Source organism: Juglans microcarpa x Juglans regia, chromosome 4S (assembly GCF_004785595.1).
Source record: "Juglans microcarpa x Juglans regia isolate MS1-56 chromosome 4S, Jm3101_v1.0, whole genome shotgun sequence".
Lineage (NCBI taxonomy): Eukaryota > Viridiplantae > Streptophyta > Magnoliopsida > Fagales > Juglandaceae > Juglans > Juglans microcarpa x Juglans regia.
The window spans coordinates 16,737,863-16,760,965 of NC_054601.1; the positions used below are offsets into that span (position 1 = coordinate 16,737,863).

Genomic DNA, 23,103 nt, shown 5'->3' on the forward strand with positions numbered 1-23,103 from the left:
ATAATTAAAATATTTGTAATATATTAATATTTTTATATTTTTTATTAAAAATTAAAATCACACTTGCAAATTATTATAAAAAATTTTACTATTCATCATCTCACACATCATATTCTTTTTTTTATTTTTTTAAATTTTTAAATTTTATTTTTTTTAAATTTATTGAATTCTTCTATTTATTATTTTAATAGCGGACATTTGATAAGACAAAATAATAAAAAAAATAAAAGTGTTTTTCTATTACAAAATCCATATTAACCCAAAAATTATAGATGGACTGCAGCAGCGTGCACGCGTAAATTTGAGTCGTTTTCGAGGAAAAACAACATCATTTGTGGCCAAAATCACCGAGGGAAAGAGAAAATAAAATCAACGAGGGGCATAAGAATCTGTTACATGTTTAATGCAGGATTTTTGTTGTGTATTTGGTTTTTTGTATTTTTAATCTAAAATCTCCGAATGTTCTCTCTGTGAGTTAATTTACCTTCCGGATATGCCCTTATCTTCTCCCTCTCTTGTTGAATTGGGACTCTTCTAGTTATATAATCTTATATAACCTCTGATTTGTGATTCTTCTAGGTGAAATTCCTTTGATTTTGCAGTCAAGACTTCTTGGTGGGGTGGGTCTTGTTTCTCATTTGTGGATCTGTGGGTACCCTTGTTGACCTTTTTTTTTTTTTTTTTTTTTTTTTTTTTTCCTTGGGGTTCCTTCTGCTCTGCCTAAATCGTTTTGTCTCCCTCCCAGCCATCTTGGTTAGAGTTAGGGTTAGGGTTAAGGTTAGATCTGCTTCATCAGATTTACTCTTCTTTTGTTTTTCCTTTTTATTATTATTATTATTGTTACTGTTGTTATTTTTTTATATTTTCAAAAACTGAAATTAGGGTTTTCGAATATAGAATCGTTTTCTGGTAATAATTGCTTCCTTGAACCAATTGGGGATCAAGTAGTTGGTTTGTTTAAAAGCTGGTGGAAGTTGATGGTGTTTTGAGCTCCTTTTATTTCACTGGGAATTCCAGACTCTTGGATCAACAACATGTAAGCACAAATTTTATTTAGTTTTTAATGTAATCTAATTAATTTTATTTAGTGATTTTATTTATATTTTATTTTCCTTTTTGGGATTTCTGTCTGATTGCTACGAATTCAGGGACAAAATTATAATTGCAGGGCCTTTATTTGATCATTGTGGCGCTGAATTGATAGCTTTCAGTTCTGTTGTGTCATTAAGAGCTTTTGATTATGTTGTTTTTATGACTTGTCATAAAAAATTCTTGTGAACATCTGTAGGATTTAGGATCATTATATTCTTAATAATTTGTAATAACTACTTGATTCTGTTACCAAAAAATGCACGATGACATTAATTTTTTTTTTTTTTAGTTTAAAAATTAGGCCTGATGGAATCTCTCTCTCTCTCTCTCTCTCTCTCTAGGTAATCGTTCTGGTGGATTCAATCTTATTCCCCTTTCCTCGTTATTTCTTGTTTTGTTTTTATAGGTGAAATTTTAATTAATATTTAGGAGTTGATGATATTGCAAACAGTATGCTATGCTATGCAATCCAATTTTATGGTTCCTTAAATTCGTTATTATTTGTGATATCTACTTGATTTTGCCACAAAAAAAGAAAGGAAAGGAAAGCAAAACAGTACAATGTGCCTGGTGAATCTTGGATTCAAATGCTAAAATTATTGTTCTTATTTTTTTAGAAATTAGCCCTGTTGGGCTATGCCTATTGTTATTAATACAATTGTTTAATTATCAATAAAAGAAATTAGGCCTGATGGATTCAATCTTATTACCATTATCGTTTTTTTTCTTCTTCTGCCTTTTTTTCAAATAATTGAAAATTTAAGTGATTCTTAGGAGTTCATGATACTGCAAACATAATGGTATGTCATCCAATTTTGTGGTGTCCGCTATGGAGTTGAAATAAAAGTTTCTGGGAGGTAGTGAATTTTTTATCCTTGTAATCATGATATATTTGGAGTCATGTTGCTCCATTTCGATTAGTCCCAAACCGTAGGGTTTCTGAATCTTCAGTGAAACAGTTGATTTCTCGTTCTACTCATAAAAAAAAAAAAAAAAAAACTGTTGATTTCTGGGAGGTAGTGAATTATTTATCCTTGTAATCATGATATATTTGGAGTCATGTTGCCCATTTCGATTAGCCCCAAACCATGGGGTTTCTGAATCTTCAGTGAAACAGTTGATTTCTCGTTCTACTTATAAAAAAAAAAAAACAGTTGATTTCTAGTTCTCTTTCTCATTTTGTTTTGCACAGGAATATATATTTTTATTTATTAAATAATTTATTTATTTTTTTATTGTAGAGCAACTTTCTTTACTCTGGAATATACCTGGGATAGTGTGTTAGTTTCTTTGGAGCTGGGCTGTTGCAAGATACCAGTGGAGGTTTAGACGCAATGCTGCACTTGCCACTTCAGATCTGCATTTAGTCACATTGCGAGGTTGATGAGCCTGAGACAGACAACTTTGATACTGGATTGATTCATTTCGGCATGAAGTGAACGATTCAGAGAAAATATTTTATGCTGTCTTTGTTTCATGGTTCTAATGGGGACAGAGCTAATGAGAGCTTGCATTAAAGATGAGAATGATGAATTTCCATCAGTTCCACCGGGCTTTGAGTCAATTACATCGTTCACCTTGAAGGGGTTACAAGATAGTGAGAAACAAGACATGGAAAACGTGGATGCTTGTTTGGCCTCCACAAATACTTCTCAATCAATGCCCATTAAGATAGAAGCAGAGGTTGGTGTCAGTGATGCTACAAAGCCTAAAAGGTGTCTCCGGCTTAGACCTTCGATAAACTATGGGCGTTATGATAACAGTTCAGGAGATGAATCTGATGCTGAGCAGCTTGATCAAGTTAGTTTCATTCTGTTATTATATATAATATATGTGTTTTTTGTTGCTCTCTGTTTTGTTGATATTTTTTTATCTTTTTCCTCTTCCTCTTTGAGAATGCTGTATTTGTACATGATGACTTATGTGCCACTTATTGTTGCAGAAGTTCTCTTCAAAGCCTCGTCTTCCAAAAGGGGTCATCCGTGGATGTCCAGAGTGTAGTAATTGCCAAAAGGTTATTATTTTAGAATTTCATGCTTTAACACCGTTGGTCTTTCCTCTTCCTTTTAGCGACTCCTCCATAGCTGTAATAGTTATCTGTTGCCTCCTAATTTTTTTACAACCTAATACCGATCAAAACAAAAATTTTTTACACTGCATCATGCCATGTTGTCTTTGTCTTTCTGACATGCTGATGATTGCCACAATGACAGAGGAGTTTAAACTGATGTGGTCCTAAAATAGTATTTGGGCCTGTGTTTTAATATTTTGTTATTGAAAGTTGAAGTCTAACAGGTTACTGCAAGATGGCACCCAGAAGAGGCTTCTCGAACAGACCTTGAGGGTGCTCCCATTTTCTACCCAACCGAAGAGGTTGTTATTTTTTCCAATAGGATTTAACTTAATAGAAGTATGACAATTGCTTCTATCATTTTTCCTATTAACTATAAATTTCACAGTTATTTTATTTTTAGGAATAGGATATTTGAACTTTTAAATGGCTTTTCCAGGAGTTTGAAAATACTTTGAATTATATAGCAAGTATACGCCCAAGAGCTGAACCATACGGAGTGTGTCGCATTGTTCCTCCCTCGTCCTGGAAACCTCCCTGTCCTCTTCAGGAGAAAAATATGTGGGAGACTGCTAAATTTTCTACACGAGTCCAGAGGATTGACAAACTTCAGAATCGAGATTCAATGAGGAAGAGGTTAAAAGTTCATAATAGTATGAAGAGAAAAAGGAGAAGATGTGTGCGCATGGGTGCAGATTGTGTGACTAGTAGCGGAGGACTTGCTGACGCTGGATTTTATGAGGCTGAAACGTTTGGGTTTGAACCTGGTCCAGAGTTTACTCTGGAAACTTTTAAGAAATATGCAGATGACTTCAAGGTCCAATACTTTAGTAAGATTGAACATGCCAGTAATATTGGTTGTAATCTGGATATGCTTAAAGAGCAGTGGGAACCATCCATTGAGAATATTGAAGGTGAATATTGGCGGATGGTACAGAAACCTTCTGAAGAAATTGAGGTATGATTTTAGAGTTTGAATCCTTTTACTTGCAAGCTGGTGTGGAGGACACACCTCCACACTGATAGGGTGGTTTGCAAGAAAAATCTAAAATTAAAATCTTTTGCAAATCAAATCCTATTATATCATTGGTGTGGATGGTATGTCATTTACACCAACTTGCAAATATAATTTTCTTATAGTTCAATATGAATATTATAACACCCTGCTCCCCTATGGTTAAGAATAAAGTCATTTTTAGAAATATAAGGGAACCGGAGTGCTATTGACCTTGACTTTTAAAAAAATATTTTCTTTTATTCCTAAGGAAGCGCTAGGTAGAAAAGATTCCATATAATAGATAGAATTGTTCTTTCTTAAAATATTGAATATAAAAGAGACTATGCGGAAGCACTTATTAAAATCTATCAAGTCTCGTGTGCTGAACAAATTAAGCTATTAAACTAAAATCATAAAACTGAGCATGTCGTAAACTGTCTAAGATTTTGCCTCGCCACCCTAGGCGAAGTTTTGTCCTGCAGTTCCATCCTCATAAAGATTCTCACCTGGGGTGGGTAAAATATAAAAACATGCAAAAATGAGTCGAATACTCTATAAGCAACGCATCATACAGTAAACATAGAAGAATTCTACTTAGCATCCCACACACCACACATCTTTTAATATTTTTTTGTAAGTATGTAGTGTTTGGATGATGAGTAGAATAACTCAATTAGTTTAGTATGAATAAAATAAGAAAGAAAAAATAAAAAAATTTAGAACATGTGTGGTAAGTGTTGTGGGATGCTGAGTTGCATTTTCTGTAAACATAATATTAACCTAGGGTTTCTTGAAAGACATGCATACTCATAGTTACATACGTAAATAACATGAACATGAACCTGAACCTGATCTGTGCATGCAATGCCTTAACTTGTAATTTACTTGTCAGAGGCCGGTACCCATTGTGGGCCCTCGTGAGTTAGGTTAGCGAACTTAATAAATTCTGATTCTGACCGTGGCCATGGGTTGTGGGATCCATACATAAGGAAGACACATTGGGTACACTACTAGTCTACTAGCATGTACTTCCTAGCAATGCAATATGCCCCTTAACATATGGTACCGTCTTCATATCATAACATAGCCCGTTGCGTATCTTAACCGTCATACTTCATCATAATCATAAATGTATACTTTCTTGTCATATCTTGTCTTATCATATCATAATCATAAATTTCAAATGAAATCGTGCCGTATCATATCATAGATTTCAAATGAAATCGTAATCTTTCATTAAATGTTGTGATACATGTTTCCTTTCATAAAATCATGACCTTTCATAAATATTTTGATGCATAGCTCTTCACATCAAATCATGACTTGTCTTTATTTTGATAAGTAAATAAAATTATGACTTGTCATAAATATTTTGATGCATAACTTACATAAAATGACTTTTCATAAATATTTTGACGAATAATTTTTCACATAAAATTATGGCTTTTTATGAAATATCTTGATGCATGTACCATGCAACTAATATAAAACTTATGCATAAAATCATGATATTTATAAATCTATCATGGTAGTAAAAAATCCTTCCATGCATAACTTGAGTATGTAAAAAGGGGCTTCCAGTAGAGGGCGTACATGCATAATATTTTTTATTTATAAAAGACATGTCATTTACCGTACATACGTGTAAGGGTATGATCATATTACTTACCTCGTAGCGCTAAACAAATATTTCTGGTGCATTATTGATCACCTATAAAATAGGCAAGTAACTTACATAACTTTCTAATTTAATGCGTACCTTTTAATTAAAACCTAAAATACTTAGATAATCTATGTTTCCTAAAAATCTAAAATTCTCATTTTAAGCCTAAAAATATCTCCGCATACCAACATTTATTTTCTCTTGTTTTTATTATAAAAATATAATCATAAATAATAAACCCTATGGTCAACGCTAAACTGGGTAGGGGTATTTTTGTAATCTAGCTTTCTTGGAGAGAGAGAGTGAGAGAGAGAGCTAATGTGAGAGAATAGTGAAAGGTGCTGAGAGAGAGAGAGAGTGCGTGATATGAGGGAGAAAACGAGAGAGAGAGAGAGAGAGCTTGACATTGGAGAGAGAGATAGCATGAACAAAGAAAGTTTACGCGGGTAGAGAGAGAGAGGGCCTTAACGAGAGGTGGAAGGGTGGTTCATGAGTTGTGTGGGAAGCTAACAGTACAATTGTTTGGTCGGTGTTGTTTGGGCTTCCATTGGCTTCTCGACAGCGTAGCCTTCTTGGGTGGCTTTTAGGGTGGAGTTGGGAAGTGTTTGTCCATGGTGCACAACGTCGACTGGGAAGATTGATGGCTTTCCTTGCGGTGGATTGGTTGTTTCCAGCGGCTTGGAGATGCTCATTTCCGGTGGTTGAATGGTGGCGGCTCTAAATGCTTGTTGTGCTCTACATGGTGGGTCAAAGGAGTGGTCTGGGTGTTTGACAATGGAAGAGAGGTTGTGTTGGTTTGGAGGGGATGCAGGAGGTCGGGACATGGTTGGGCTTCTCAATGCTCTGTTTTTGTTGTATAAAAATAGGGTTTGGTGGTTCACGGTGATATACTGTCTCTTTTTTATACGGAAGGTGGCCAATAGAGCAACGGGAATGAATGTGGGAGGTGTTTTAGCACTATTTGCAGCGGTGCTAGGGCCGTGGGCATGTTGGGTTCACTGTTGGATTTGGGGCTTTCACAGTGGATTTGCCTCGCGGTGCAACGACATCAATACTCTTGGAGCCCACTATTTCGTGCGACAGGGCATTGAGTGGAGGCCATGGGGGTGTGAAGCCTTGAGATGTGGGGGTTGCCTGCTTCGCGATTCACGTCCATGGAGGAATGAGGAACCTGGGCTCACTGTGTGGCGTATGTAGTGAAAGTGTGGATGCTTGGCTAACATGATGGTGGTGTTGTGTGAACTAACAGAGGCTAAGGGGTTGAACACACAGTGGATGGCTTGAGGCTTGGGTGCGGCAACCCTAGTTTTGCAAGGGGGAAGGAAAACAGTGAATGGCTAACGGGTTGGAACACACACACACACACACACACACACACATGTACTCGGGTTTGGATGTTTGGGTAATCGGGCTTGAGCCTTTTCATGGGCCTTGGGTCTTGGTCTTTACATATACCTATTTGGGCTTGGCCTAAGGGTCCTAAAGTTTTCTCTTGGGTCTATTTTTTGGACTTTTAAGGGGGTCCCTTTGGACTTGTAAAATAATTCTTGGGCCTAACCCCAATTTAATATGGCCCACTTGGTCCATAAATATTAAATGAGCTTTTAATTTAGTTATTGAGCCCAATAAAAACCTTGAATTCACCATAATAAATTTTGCGCCTATGAGCCTAATTAAAATTCCTAGCCAACCTCAATAAATTATAGCTTGTGGGCTTATCCAAAATGGCCCATTAAACCTAATTTAAGCCCAATAAAATTATCCATGTTCCATCCTTGATAATTTGGGTGTTCAATTTTTTTATAATATTAAGGTTTTAAAAATATAAAGATCAGTTTTTGTTATAAAAATATATTTCTTATTTTTGAAAAAAATTTAATTAAATCCTCGTAAAAAATTAAAATCAACATGTGGCAGTCTGTGATTGGGCCATGGGTTTTCAGCTAACAACGTCTATCTTTTGCAAGAATTCGTGAACTGGGGGTGGAAAATGATTTACACCTTGGAGAGGGGTAGGCCATTTTCCACCCGACGCATGATTTTTCAATTGACCCACTAGTCATTTTCCATTTACCTCTCTTTTCTGCCCTTTTCAAACATGCCAGGAGATGAAAATGTTTCACAAAAATAATTTTCAACTGAAACAAACACATCCTTGGGGCTAAATTTTTTAAACTTTGATACATTTATTTTTCTGATTTTTTCTTGCAGAGATTACAGGTTTGTTTTAAAAGATTTATTGAGGCATAGGGAGGTTATTTCAAATTTTTTCCTGGGGGGGGGGGGGGGGGGGGGGTGAAGTAGATTTTTTAGAAGCTTCTTTGTTGGGCTCGTCGCCTCTCTCCACCTGACTCTGCTTGTGACGGAGTGTTTGTATGACTGTGTACTGTATGTGTCACCACATATGCATGTCTAACCTTAACTTTGCAATGTTATCATTTTTTTAGGTACTGTATGGGGCTGATCTTGAAACTGGGGTTTTTGGCAGCGGTTTTCCCAAGGTGTCCAGTCAAGTTAAATCTGCTTCAGACGAAAAGTATATAAAATCAGGCTGGAACCTGAATAACTTTCCAAGGCTTCCTGGATCTGTCCTCTCTTATGAGGGCAGTGATATATCTGGTGTTCTGGTGCCGTGGTTGTATATAGGGATGTGCTTTTCCTCCTTTTGTTGGGTAAGACTAAATATGTAATTTTCCTCTACATCAGCTTATAATCTCTGGATAATTGCTCATGTATAACCTATGCTTGTGTAAGAATGTGTGCATGCAAGGGGTATTCGTGATGCCTGTGCATAAAGTACGTGTATTTGCATGGTATTTTATATCTGGCTCTAAAAAAAAAAAAAAAAAAACTAAACGCAAATGATTGAAACAAGAAAAGGTTAAAAGAACAGAGTGCTCTAACTTTTCCAAAAAATAGGGAATATAGAATACATTTAGGCTGTTGGTTATACCTTTTATTCTTTTTGACAAATAATGTTGGTTTACTTTTACCCTATCTTTCTCTATTTGTTTTGGCTATGGTACTCCTTTTCCTCCCTATTTGTTCTTTACCGATTGTTCTGTCTTAATCATACAAATGGTGGGGGGAAATCTCACCTTGAAACTTTTATGTTCACTATGCAGAGTTCATAGTACATGTTAAGATCTTGAAGTCTCAACTTTTAACATTTCGCCCATAAAGTTAAATTTCTCGAATATTTTTGTGCGTGTAGAATCACAAAGTGTATGACAACTGTTTAGGGGCTCTAGCTTATGTCTTCATTTTAGAGTCATGACCGATAATTTTTTATGTTGTTTTACTTGCAGCATGTCGAAGATCACCACTTGTACTCATTGAATTACTTGCACTGGGGTGCTCCTAAAATATGGTACGGTGTTCCCGGTAGGAATGCCTGTAAATTAGAGGAGGCTATGAGAAAGAATTTGCCTGACCTTTTTGAAGAACAACCTGACTTACTTCATAAGCTGGTGAGTAAATGTTCTTGCAGTGTTATAACGTCGTTTGACATCTGTAATTTCTGGCCTTGGTTTACTTGTTCAACTGTTGTGTGGACATACAACTGTTATGTCCTTTTGATCATCTCGCTTGCTTCATGTGTTTTTTTTTTTCTTTCTATACACTGTGCCTTCAAGGCAATATGTTCTTAGATTCTATTAATTGAAAAGTTTTTTCTTATCTTGAAAAATAACTTGGGGGAAGGTTCATTTTCCTAGAAAACTCCAATTTTCCTTCCATTCCAGTATTCTTATTAAGTTCTTGGATAACAAGCATAAGGGTTTCTTTATTTGAAATACAAGATAACCCATAAAAATAATTATCTTTTTTTCCTCCTAAATTAGAATTTTTAAATTATTAGCAACTAATTATCCTGAATGACATGCTCTATTTTATGGAAAACTTGGAATATTGTTTATTTAGATTATTGTGAAGTCTTGCTGTCATTTGTTCCTAAATTTTCGTATCCTTCTTTAGGAAGTTAATGAGAAGTACAAAGAGTTAATCTCCTGTTGTCTCTGCAAATAGTGTATCAATATGGATATGATCATAAATGATCCTTTCCTCACCTGAAGGTTGTGTTAGGAAACTGAGCTTGTTATTTTCTGGCCTCCCTTTTGTTTTTACTATATTTTTTCTCCTCCCTCACTTGTATTCTTCTTGCACTTGCAACGTATTGCTTATCTATATTGATATGGAAAGCTTCCCATCATACTAGTTCCCCTCTTTTTCTCAGTCCGTTCCCTTGAGAAGAGGAGATTGGTTGGGTCTAGCTGAAGTAAACTTCCTATTTGTAGTTTCCATTGCCACTTCAGTAACTGTATCTCTAACACCCCAATTTTCCTCATTGGATGGATGATCTATGATAGAAGGGGAATGAGTCTATTAAATGGTAATTGAGTACCAAGTCCCATATTGGTTCCTTGCTTGAACTAGACTTTGTAATGATTCCAATAAACTTTATTTTTAACTTTGACTAGTTATTTTCGAGTATAAGCATAGATATTGCTTAAAACTCTCTTGGATCGTTACAAATGGTATCAAGATGACCTTATGAGCCATGATGCAACAAAATGACCTTATGAGGATGTTAGACATATGAGTGGAGGAGATTTTAACACCATTCTTCTAGATGAGGGTGGTGAATGAAGGTGGCCCACATCGTATGGTAGGGAGAAGATTAAGTTCTAGTGTATAAGCGTCGATGTGACTTCAACTTTTTTTAGATCATTACAAATGGTATTATTAGGGTTGACCTTGCAATACTATATAACATCAAACATTTAGTGCAATGTGAGCCTTGATAAGTATTTCGTAGATTGTCTTGGCCCATGAAGTCTTATTTTGGGTTGGTGATTAATGATTAGAAGAATGAGTTTGGTATAGGTGTATTGAATGATTAGGAGAATGAGCTTGGTTCCTCACTATGTGTATTTGGGCTTTATAATACTTCCAAGGAGCTCTAGTTACAACCTTAACTAGTCCTTTCTAGGTAGGGGTGGGCGGCAGGGCCCCTCCAACCGTACGTCTGCGCCCACCCAGCTGGCCCCTCTTGGGGGGTTGGGCACCCCTGGCTATTAGATGCTAAGGTGCAGGCCCCTGCCTGCACTTGGAAAATCAGGTTCGGACGTTGCCCAGGCTGAGCCCAGGCCCACCTGTTCTAGGCCCCGCCCGTCTGCATATTATATAGGTATATATTAAAAAAAACTATTTCTTTAATAAAATGCTATCGTTTTGGGGTTTTATTTTAATATAGGGTTTGAGTTTCATATAAAACGTGAAATCCCCACTCCCAGCCACCCAGCCATTCTTTTCCCCCCTGGGGCTTCGTGCCTTTCACTCTTTCTCCCCTCCTCTCTTTCCTTTCTCAGTGTCGCTATTTTATGGTGTCACCATCACCCCCAACCAGTTGCCGTTGCTATCATGGTCTCTCTCTCCCTCTCACCGTCACCCCCAGCTGATATCTCTCTTTCTCTTTCCTTTCTCAATGTCTCTGTTTTAGTGTTTTATGGCGTCGTCCCCAGCTAGTCCCTATCTCCATCATGGTCTCTCTCTCTCTCCCTCTCGTGGTCGCCCCCGGCCGGTCTCCCTCTTTCTATGGTTGGTGGTTCACTAATGGTTTTAGTTTTTTTGGCCATGGGTGGGCAGTGAGCTCGTTGGATTTTAACCGGGGAGGTAGATGGATGAAGGGTCCAATCTACCCCTCGGCACTGGGATGGGGGACCCCAACTACAGGAAGCGGGGCTGGATTTCTGGAGGCAAACCCCACTCATGCCGGGGGTAGAGTATAGGAAGGGGGCACCCCCCCCCCCCCCCTAGTTCAGTGGATACGGGCGGGTAGCACCCTTATTTCCAGGCATGAGCCCTACGTAGTTTTGTGTGATGAGGGTGGATTTTGTTGGGGGGTTTTGGCCTCTTTAGTTTGTCTTAGAAGAGTGCTACACAATTTTGTGTGATGAGGGTGGATTTTGTTGGGGGGTTTTGGCCTCTTAGGCTCGGTTTGGATATACAAAACCTCTCATCTCATCTCATCATTACAACTTTTCTAAACTCCCACACAAAATATAATAAACAATTCAATTTTTTCAAATTCCAAACAAAAAATATTATTAAAAAATTATATTCTAACAATATTTTATTCAACTTTTAACAAAACATCTCATCTCATCTCATCTCATCTGAACTGTGTAACAAAACATAACCTTAGTTTGTCTTGGACTTGGCAGTGGTCTATAAAGTGGATCCCCTCACATTGAGCAATGTTCAGTTGCTAAAATGGTTTAGAAGGGGAAAAGGTCATTTTGGGCTTTGAAGCCCTCAGTTTTGGTTTTACTTTGTGTGGGAGTTAGTGGTGCTTTTTCGGGCTTTGTGGGGGTGTTGTATAATCTCTAGAGTAGCAGCTTGTTTTTGTGGTTAGTACCTGTTAGGTTCAGTGTTGGTAAAAGAGAGCTAAAGTGCAAAGCACCAAGGCTGAAGTGCTTTCCTTACCAAAAGCAAAGCACATGTCATATGTGATCTATATGCTTTGAACCCGATATAATGGTCCAAGTTGGCTTTTTAGATGGATTGATATTGGATTGCTAATGTTAGCGTAGAAAACAAAATATAGAAAACACAAGAGAATTATAGAAAACAAAATGTTTAAATTTTATGTAATTAGATGATTACTCAATTTTCGTGTTGTGTGATATTCAAATAAGTCGAGGCTCAACGTATTACCATCTTGCTTTCTATACTATTGCATTGTATTATATGGATTTTGTTATTATATATAATCACTAAAATTTTGCAATTTACCAATTAGGTGCACGGTTGCTTCTAGGCTCTAGATGGTGTTTGCGCTTGTGCGTGCCTAGTTCTTTCACCAACATTGGGCATGTTAGGTCTTAGTTAGGTGGTTTTGTTTTCTTTGCCCATTTGATAGGTGGTTCACTTTGCACATGGGTACACTGTTTGGTTTTTAATGAATTTTGACTAACAAAAAACTTGTCAAGGGTCAAGGCCCAATTACTTGTCACTGTTCTCGATACAGCTTTGATGCTTATTTACCTGTTGGTCACCACGTGAAGGGTTCGATAATTTTCCTGGAATACTTGAAAAAAAAATTGTTCCTGGAAGAAACTGTCTGACAATAATTTTATCCATCGGGGACTTCAGTGTATCCAGTAAAATTATAGCAAAATGGAGAGGAAAGAGAATAGGGTGCTTTCTTCCTAATGCTACATGTAATATGCTTTGATTGCTTTGCAGAAGTAAAAGTACTCTAATTAGGCCCCAAATGAGTACATTAGCATCTCATTTTAGGGTAGATCTATTCTCTTATCCGGCTCATGCTGGACACTGGCACTTCTTTGACACTTTTTTGACATCAAAGATGTACAATTTCTTAGTCATTATAAAATGAAATTTGCATATGTTGGTGGACACTTTGAGAGCCTCTCTCCTTATGTGTACAACATAAAATGGACTTGATATTTTTGTAAAGAGCTATTTCTTAATAAGATTATATATATGTTGCCAACTTTTGTTCATATGTTTTTCAAGTTTTCATCTTGCACGAGCAAATGTGTATGTGGTTGCCACTTTATTACCATTTTACTTGCATGCCTTAGATCCTAAAATACATTGTTGTTTTGTCATGCCCCCTTGTCCTTATCTATTTCTTGGTAGGGAGCCGTGTTTGCCAGTTTGAAAATGGCATAAAATGTTTGATGAAGTTTGTGAATTTCTTGACAAAGGTAAAGGCAAAATTTGGAGCCCTAGTAGGTGTCACTGATGATGGCACAAAATCTGATTATTTTTTTACTGAGATTTGTAGATGGTCTAAGATAGCCTATTTTCTGTGATAGGAATATTTTGATTCTTTGAACCTTGTTCAATCACCAATTTCCTCGAAGGTTATTGTGATTTAACTTTTTACAGATGCATCTTAGTGGAAAAGTTTGAATGTTATCATTTAACTAATATCCTTAATCTCCTCTCTCATGTAGGGGTCTAGAGTTCCCCATATTAGATGGGACATAATACATAACCCCAAGGGGTTGGCCCAAGTGGTGAAGGCCTTGGTCTTGGGGTATCACTCCCTTTAAGGTCCAAGATTCAATACCACATGGGTGCAAACAATCTTTTGGGGCCACACCTCCCGGTGAAAAGCCAATAATTTAACCAATTCCATGTAGGGAAACTTCCGAGTGTGCGGTGCACAGGACCGGGGTTTACTCTGTAGGGGTGGGTCCAAAGGGCCTTGCCTTGGAGAGGTTCCTCGAAATTTTAAAAAAAAAAAAAAAAAAAGGAAAAAAAAGGGGAAAAAAAAAGATGGGACATAATACATGGAATATATTACTGAAATGGGGGCACAAAGAGTGGAGTCATTATTCTATCAATGCGTTGAAATTCTGCTATGCCCTGAACATATGAGTTTCTCATGCAGGTCACACAGCTTTCCCCTGCGATACTGAAATCTGAGGGGGTACCTGTATATAGGTGTATTCAGAATCCTGGAGAGTTTGTTTTGACCTTCCCTCGAGCATATCATTCAGGGTTCAACTGTGGCTTCAATTGTGCCGAGGCAGTTAATGTAGCTCCAGTTGATTGGCTGCCCCATGGGCAGATTGCTGTAGAGCTATACCGTGAGCAGGGACGAAAGACTTCCATTTCCCATGACAAACTTTTACTTGGGGCAGCAAGGGAAGCAGTTAGAGCACATTGGGAACTAAATTTACTGAAGAAAAATACTTCGGATAACTTGAGATGGAAAGATGTCTGTGGAAAGGATGGGATCTTATCTAAAACACTCAAGGTAAAACTCTACCTCTCTCTTTGTTGTTGTTGTTGTTTTTTTTTTTTTATTTTCTTTTTGATTGGGATGATTGACGTATATGAAATATTCATTCAGTCCTGAGTTGATTAGAAATCCAGATTTTTTTTTTTTACTTAAGAAGAGAAGGGTTGAAATAGAATTCAGCAAATAGTTAAGGAACTGTCGAAAGATAAGAATTATGACAATTAGGATAGACTTAGAATCATGGCATATCATTTTCATAATTGGTTTTTGGATTTATGATTTAGGAATGTCTGGAATTAGGATTGAAGATACAATCTAATCCCATTTTGCATTTCAGAACATGGATTTGAATTCATGAACAAGGCCTTGATAGTTAACCCAACTAAATGCTAAACTGACTTAATTGTTCACCCTGATTAGAAAACAAAAAAAGATAGTTGGGCCCTATTGGGTTCACCAGCAGATATGGGCAGCACTTAGACACAACTACTGTTCTTTGATCTTTCCTTTTTTGACTTTGTATGTTTCTTAGACACAACTACTGTTCTTTGATCTTTCCTTTTTTGACTTTGTATGTTTCTCTTGCTTAGACACGAATTGAGATGGAATGTCAGCGGAGGGAATTTCTCAGCAGTTCTTCACAGACAATAAAGATGGAGAACAATTTTGATGCCACATCTGAGAGGGAATGTAGTGTTTGCCTTTTTGATTTGCACATGTCTGCAGCAGGTTGTCGTTGTTCCCCAGATAAATATGCATGCTTGGATCATGCAAAGCAGTTCTGTACATGTCCTTGGGATTCTAAATATTTTCTCTTTCGCTATGACATCACTGAATTAAATATCCTTATTGAGGCATTGGAAGGAAAATTAAGTGCCATATACAGATGGGCAAGACTGGATCTTGGACTTGCTCTGAGTTCTTATGTGTCCCACGAGAATATACTGCCAATCGGTAAAGAGACCTTGAGGAAATCAACTGGGATCATGGATGAGATTTCTCAGCTGAAACGGAAGATATCAGAAGCTGAATCGGTTTTGAAGTGTAGAAATGCATCATCGACAATTTGTAGTTCTTCTCGTGAAAATGAGATGGCAAACCATAACTCTAAGTTCAAGAAAGAAGGATTGATTATTTTGCCTTCCAATTTAAGAAATCCTGTTTCGCAGTTGTCTCAAGAAGATGCAATATATGCTGTAACAACGGCTGCAGAGGAATCAAGAGCGAAGAAGCCTTCAGTCTGGAAACGTGAAAATGTTATACTTCTTAGCGATGATGAAGGCGATGAACCTGAGAGGCCAATTTTAGGAAAAGAAAGGGAAACTTCTTCGGAGAAGCCTTTAGGACTTTCTGAGATGCTGGCAGGTTCTGATGATAAAGCAAGCCTATGTAATAATAATAAAGATCCTATCTTGACTGCCCCTTCTACTGATGCAGCAGTGATGGGGACGTTACCTAATGGAGAAAGGAATAGTTTATCTCATTCTATGCGCACGAAAGATGGAGATTATGGAAGTAGTGAACCCCTTCTAGGATCAAATCCACCAAACATGTCTTGTCATGTGAATTCTAGTGGTGCAGATTTAGGAAGGAAAACTCAAGACTGCTCGACTGCAAGAGAGACCAGTGAACATGATCTGGCAAATTGTGGGAGTTATCCTCGGAATCTACAACCATATGGCAGTGGATTGCCTAACAATGACAATAAACATGAAAAGATGGGATTAAATGCAACCTCAAATATAGTGGATAATATAAGAACTATTGCAGGAAACCCATCTTGCACTGTGAACAATTTGGACAGATATTTCCGCCAAAAGGGTCCTCGCATTGCCAAGGTCGTGCGGAGGATCAACTGCACTGTTGAACCTCTGGAATTTGGAGTTGTATTTTCTGGGAAGTTTTGGTGTAACAGCCAGGCCATTTTCCCCAAGGGTATGTTGCAGCCATTTTCTCCACTACGATGATAGAAACTTGAAGATGTTAGACTAAATAGGTAGGATGCACTTATTCATATTTATTCTATTTGATGCAGGATTTAGGAGCCGGGTTAAGTACATAAGTGTATTAGATCCAGCAAATATGTGTTACTATGTCTCAGAAGTTCTTGATGCAGGAAGAGACGGACCTCTCTTTATGGTAATTGAAATTTCTTCACTTCCCTAAAGTTTATGTTATATTCTAGCTGGTTTACACTCATGATTGCATTCAGTGTTGCTAAAAGCTTAACTTGCAGCTGAGCCTAAAGGCTTAACTCTGATTGAACTTTAGTGTACATTTTTTAAATGCAACATAATACAATGGAAAATATGTAAAAGGAAAATAGTGGTTATCATCTTATTAGGTCAAACAGAGTGGGGTGGGGGGAAGTTTTGGCCCCCAAAATCCGCCACCGTATCCCACTGGTGGGGCCCCCGTCCATGTGCCGGAGTGCGGGGGTGGACCCCTAGTCCGTCCACCCCCTTCCACAGCCCATGGCCTCATAGCCAAAATGGAAAAAAATTAAACAAAAAATTGAATAACACAAAATATACAAAATCACACAAAAAATCCACAACAATAAACAAAATATAAATCAAATCCACAATACAATTTCTATCCAATGATTCGAATCGAAAACAACAAAAGAAAACCTAAAAAAAAAAACTCAAGAACTTGGAGAAGAGGAGGAACCAAGGAGAAGGATGGGGATCAGAGGACGGCGATTGCGAGAGGGAGAGAGGGCAGCGGCGGCCATAACGGATAGAGCGGAGGGAGCGGAGGCCCAGCCCTGGTGGCAGGGTGCGGTGGGGGCGGGGGTTGGGCCTGGCGGAGCCCCGTTGCCCAGCCCTAGTGCTTTCAAATGGTATGAAGGATGTGGGTCCATAATTCTGGCTCCTACATAGGCTATTAAATTTTTAGCAGAACAGCTATTATCTTGTTCTTTACAAAACTTATTTTCCTGTGCATTCCCAAATATACCCAACCATGCTAGAAATGATCAAATTCTTCAAGCAAATGGTTCCCAATGTTTCGTTTTTTTCCTCAATGTTACCTCTATTTTAATGGAAGATAAGTAAACATGCTTTTTTCTCTCATAGCACTTCCACTATACGGTGTGTGCTTTTGTGCTGCAATTCGTTTAGGTTTAAAAATACTTTTCCCCTGGCGGATTAGCTCTTTTGGTGCATTGCAAATAATAAAAAATGTGGTTTTCATCTTTTACTTCTGCTTCCTCTAAACTTTGGGAAGCTCCTATTGAAGTTTGCTACAATGTCTCAACAAATGGGTTCTCTTCATTTTCTTACCATAAAAAAATGGTTTAGCTTCAGTTTTTCGCACGTTAAATAAGCTTTTAAATATTGAAAATCTTTGAGATGCTAAAGTTTTCCCGGAAAGATTTAAGAAGACATGATTGCTTATGCAATAAAGGAATATGATATGTTTTTTAAGTATGATTTGGTACTGATTTCTGTCAGAAGCATGGTTAGGTACTCAATACTCAGATCTATCATGCTAATGCTATCCTTTTACTCTGGTGCACTAGATTTTTTCTGGATCAAATTGTGGAATATTTCATCCTACGATGCAAAATCCTTTGGAATATTTCATCCCAAGATGCAAATTTCTGTGACAGATTATTTTCACTTTACACAGGCTGCTTTATATTATCTTTTACACATTTGATACCTGTTCTTCAACTCAAACACCTGAAGTGCTTCCCTAAATAGATGTAAAGTTTCATTAAATTGACAAAATTCTGTTTTAATATAGGATTCCTTTAGAGATTTTGAAAATGTTGGAGTTTGTGGGAATATGTGAAAGCACAGAAAATGAGTAGGTGTATTATAGGCAACATCTTCAGTAAACTGTAGTAAAACGATATATTGGACAGTCATATATAAAGTAGCATGGAGATCACTGGCCTTGTTTGGCAACAAAGGATTTTTCAAAATTTTTCAACATTTGTCATAACTTCATTCTCAAACATTACTAAAAAACACATTTTCTATTTCAAATTTTCATCAAATCATTACTCAGTAGGGGTGATAAACGGTCCGGTCGGTCCGACCGTTTCGGTCTGGACCGGACCGGACTGAGACTTAGACCGGACCTGTCCGGTCCACATTTTAGAGGATCGAAACTTTTCGGTCTGGTCCATGGTCCAAGGTTTTTTTAGACCGGACCGGACCAAATGAAAAAAAATATATATATATATTTTATATATAATAATTGTACAATTAACAATATAAAATTTTAAATATATTATTAATACTTGTTAATATTCTATAAATTAACAATATTATATATATATATCTTCATCTAACATATCACTATTAACAATATAAAATTTTAAATATGTTATTAACACTTGTTAATATTCTATGAATTAACTAATATATAATATCAATTAGTTAATTATATAGTAATTATATAAATTAATAATATAATTTTCATCAAATTTATTATTATTGACCATATAAAATATTTTTTTATTGAGTTTGTTACATAATTTACATTAATAAGTCACTTAATTTAATTTAGTATTTTAAGTAATTTTTTTTATTAATTATTTAAAAAAATAAAAAAAATTAAGCCGGACCGACTGGACCGGACCAGTCAGGTCCCTTTGGGTGTTCGGTCCGGTCCGGAAAAATGATGATTCGGTCTATCGCCGGACCGGACCGGACCGGACCATTTGTAGCCCTATTACTCAGACACAAAAATCAATACAACTTCTACAAATTCCAAAACAAAAATTAATCTTAAAAAAATTATATTCAAACAACTTTTCAACTTTATTTATCCACTTGCACAAACTTCAATACAGGACTTATTTTAAAAAATATTTTTATTCAATTTTCTCTCTCTTTTCCAATACCTAATCTCAAACAAATTCCCAAAATGCTCAAATATTTCCAAACATCTATTATGACCAAACATTATACTGCAAGGTGGATCTGTGGCAAGAGAAATTAGGGAAAATTGTGATGGTCAGACTTCTAATATAATAGCAGTCTTTGCTTTTTCTAATCTGAACAGTGAATTGGCTTTACATGTAAATAGATTTGTAAATTGCACATACACGTGATAGGCAAGTTACACAATATCTAGGTCATGAATCCATGGCCTTTTCCTTCATCTTGTTCTTAAAGAGGGAGGAACCGCTGCTTTGGCTGGAGTTTACTTGCTTTTTAGCATTATAGGTATATTTGGAAATTACTTATTACAATTATAAAATAAAGTAATGTAAAATTGTAATTTTAATTAGAAGTGAGTTCATCTCTACCCCACTTTTTAGGTTTCATTGGAGCAATGTCCAAAAGAGGTGTTTATTCATATCTCTGCTTCAAGATGCTGGGAAATGGTGAGAGACAGAGTGAATCAAGAGATCACAAAGCAACATAAACTGGGAATGGCAGACCTTCCCCCTTTACAGCCACCTGGGAGTCTTGATGGTTTTGAAATGTTTGGGTTTACTTCACCACAAATTGTGCAGGTAAATACCAATTAAACTTATTTTTCTACTTCTGTGATGGTGCAAGTGTCTGTGATGGGACATGGGTGAAAGGTTACAATGCTTATAATATTTTTCTTTATAGTTCTTCTGCTAAAAACTTATTTCCCATTTATTGCTTTTGGGTTTATGGGATCTAGTTTGTGGCTTTAATGATTTATCTTGTAAGCAATCATGGTATTCCTCTTCCGTAAGTGAGGTCTTATTATAAAATTACGGGGTACCATTCTCTTTAAAAGGAAAAAAATAAAAAATAATCTTGCAACCCATGTAAACCTGGACAAGCTCAAGGTGAAACCCCTGGCAATTTTCTACTTATAAAATGAATTTGCTTTTGTTATGTAAAACTTCTATGCTGAAGCATGACAAATCCAACCATAATCTAGAAGATAAACTCCTTTGTTGATGAAAATTCAGTTTCTTTTTCTTCTTCATATGATTTGTTCACATTTTTTATTTTTGAAAATCTAGTCTGCAAAACATTGAATTGACTTTTCGTTTTCTGTTCGAGTTGTCCAAACATGGTTGTTTATGTTCTCAAAACTTTTGGAAATGAAAATGAAAGATGTACCCCTTACATGAAGCTTTAACGCAAAGTTTAGTTTCAATTAGTAGTTTGCCATTTGGTATGAGTACGACTATTATTTTTCTCTATGCTTTTGACAATTTTCTCAAATTTGTAGGGAAAAATTGTCTAAAGTGTGGTAAGTAAGTTTGTGTTAACCCTACCTGTTGCTGTCTTTAAACAGGCCATAGAAGCAATGGATCGAAGTCGAGTCTGTACTGAGTACTGGGACTCCCGGCCCTACTCCCGGCCTCAGGAACAGATTCCACAAACTTCTCAATACAAAGACTCTGGCAAAACCTTCCATTCAATGTCTGAGGAAAAGTATAATCAGGTGGCCCCTGGAAATTCTAGCTTGCCCAGTAGAGTTGATTCAATGCTGAGGGGGCTATTTAAAAAGGCGAGCCAAGAGGAATTGAACACACTGCATGGCATTTTAAGTTATAATGACTCAACAGCCAATCGAGGTTTAGTGACTCAATTTCTTAGTGAAGAGATTCACAATCGTCCTAGATGATTCATTATTTGGTCTGGATGAGGATTTGAGAGATCAAATATCCTATGGCAGTTTTTTGACTGTAAATTCAGTTCCTGCTCTCAGGTTGCAGGTATTTTGTACTCAAACCTGATCGTTCTTTAACCAACAAGTTAACATGAACAAAAGAAAAGGAAAAATAAGAAAAAGAAAAACGTCAAGATTTTCATGATACTTGGAAGGAAGCTTATTCGCTGTTCGTAGCAGTGAAGAGGCTAAAATTAGATTCATCATCTATGGATCAATCTCTCTCTGAAATACTTTCCAAATTCTAAAGGTCTGAAATGAGACGGACTAGATGCTCTCAAGTCCGAATAAATAACCAAGAAGAAAGTAATTATTTTTTATTTTATTTTATAAATATTATAAGATTTATTCTTACTAGATTGCGGAGTGCTTGGATAAGAACTCTACGAAATCCTCTCTTCTGGATGGATGCCATGTTTGTTTTTCTAACATGGTAAATAAGATTTTAAGATTTAAATTAAATGTTTTAGATTTATTTTTTTAGATTTATAGAAAAATTCAATACAAAAAAAAAAAAAAAAAAAAAAAAAAAAGAAAAAGCTGCATCTTTTGATTCTTATTATAATTATATGTAATGAGCTTAGTTATGATTATATATGTTTTTTTAGTAAATGACGTGGCTTGGTAGAAGAGACGCTGCGAGTCTTGAGACTACTTTGCCACTCAACTGAGAGGGACAAGTAGAAACCCTCAGGATTCCCGACATTAGGGATTCCAAGCAAAAGTCGTCATTGTCGAAGTGTTTGTGAAGCGAGAGCTCCATATTTGGATTTGCACATTATGGAAGGGACTAAATCCTTTTCCCTTTCGGGAGTTTGCTGGACCATATCATGGGCCTAAGCCCAAGCTTAACCCAATAAGCTCTGAGTCGAGGACTTGGCCCATTGAAAGGATATAGTAATAGTTACCCAAGAATTTCAAGAGAGTGGTTATTAGTTTATCCAAAGAAAGCAAGGGAAGCTTGTATAGCTATCTCCTAACTTGAATTTTAAATGATGGGTTAGACGGCCATATCAAACAGAAGACATTATGGGTTCTATTTATACCACCCAGGTATGACAACAAGGCTCTCTTCTACTTCCGAAAAAATCTCTATTATTTTATTAACTTAGGCATCGGAGGCATTTCTACAAAACCTCCAACCCTTATCTTTCTTTGGTTGCAGGTGATTGTGTGTGTGGAGTAGTGAAATACGTCAATAACAGTTGGCGCCGTCTGTTGGATTTCTTGTCCTACAATTAGCGTGCTTTTCACATGCCCACCACCACTCGATCCCAGACGACCAAGGATCAAGAGGCATCACCTAGAAACATGGAAGGAAGACTTGCAGAGATGAAGGAGATTGTGAAAAAGCTCACCACTGAAGTCTAATCGCTTTGAAGGAAAAACAAAGTCCCCAGTGCAAGGAACGGATCGTCAAGGGAGGATATAGCGCCTAGCCAGGTCGACAAGGTCGAGACAGAAGCATAGAGTGCAGGCAAACCCCCCCACGAAAATGAGGAGACGAGGAAGATGTATCATGACCTGCGTAGCCTGATGGATAAATACGAATAAATGACCAAAAAAATAGGGACATCTTCCTCGGTTGATTAGTTGCTGACCAACATCAATCTGTCGTACAGTGCATAGATCATGGCAGTGCCACTTCCGACAAAATTCAAAGTTTCTGCGATAGACATGTATAATGGGTCCAAGGATCTTGTGGAGCATCTGGAGACTTTTAAAGCTCATATGACACTTCATGGGTTTTTGGGAAAAATTGCATGCAAGGCTTTCCCTTTGATCTTAGAGGGAATGACCCAAGGATGGTTTGGAGCGTTGTAGTCGGGTTCCATTGACAGTTTTGAGGAATTGGGTCGACAATTCCATTGACA

At 36.9% G+C, this 23,103-nt stretch overlaps 1 protein-coding gene and 1 long non-coding RNA gene across 2 annotated transcripts; one reads left to right on the top strand and one right to left on the bottom strand.

The window, feature by feature from the left end:
* The first annotated feature begins 279 nt into the window (after window positions 1–279).
* LOC121262327 (putative lysine-specific demethylase JMJ16) lies at window positions 280–21,330 on the top strand. Its single transcript, XM_041164762.1, has 13 exons — window positions 280–777; window positions 898–1,036; window positions 2,334–2,892; window positions 3,035–3,106; window positions 3,388–3,465; window positions 3,603–4,121; window positions 8,271–8,495; window positions 9,132–9,293; window positions 14,252–14,620; window positions 15,196–16,540; window positions 16,641–16,744; window positions 19,887–20,084; window positions 20,852–21,330. Exons 3-13 carry the CDS (start codon window positions 2,569–2,571, stop codon window positions 21,182–21,184), a joined length of 3,729 nt encoding a protein of 1,242 aa, XP_041020696.1. The 5' UTR covers window positions 280–777; window positions 898–1,036; window positions 2,334–2,568; the 3' UTR covers window positions 21,185–21,330.
* On the bottom strand, window positions 21,243–21,647 carry LOC121262328. Its single transcript, XR_005940083.1, has 2 exons — window positions 21,494–21,647; window positions 21,243–21,452 (listed from the first exon to the last, which is right to left on the bottom strand). It is a non-coding gene; the product is annotated as an uncharacterized LOC121262328 (long non-coding RNA).
* Between the last annotated feature and the right edge of the window lie 1,456 nt (window positions 21,648–23,103).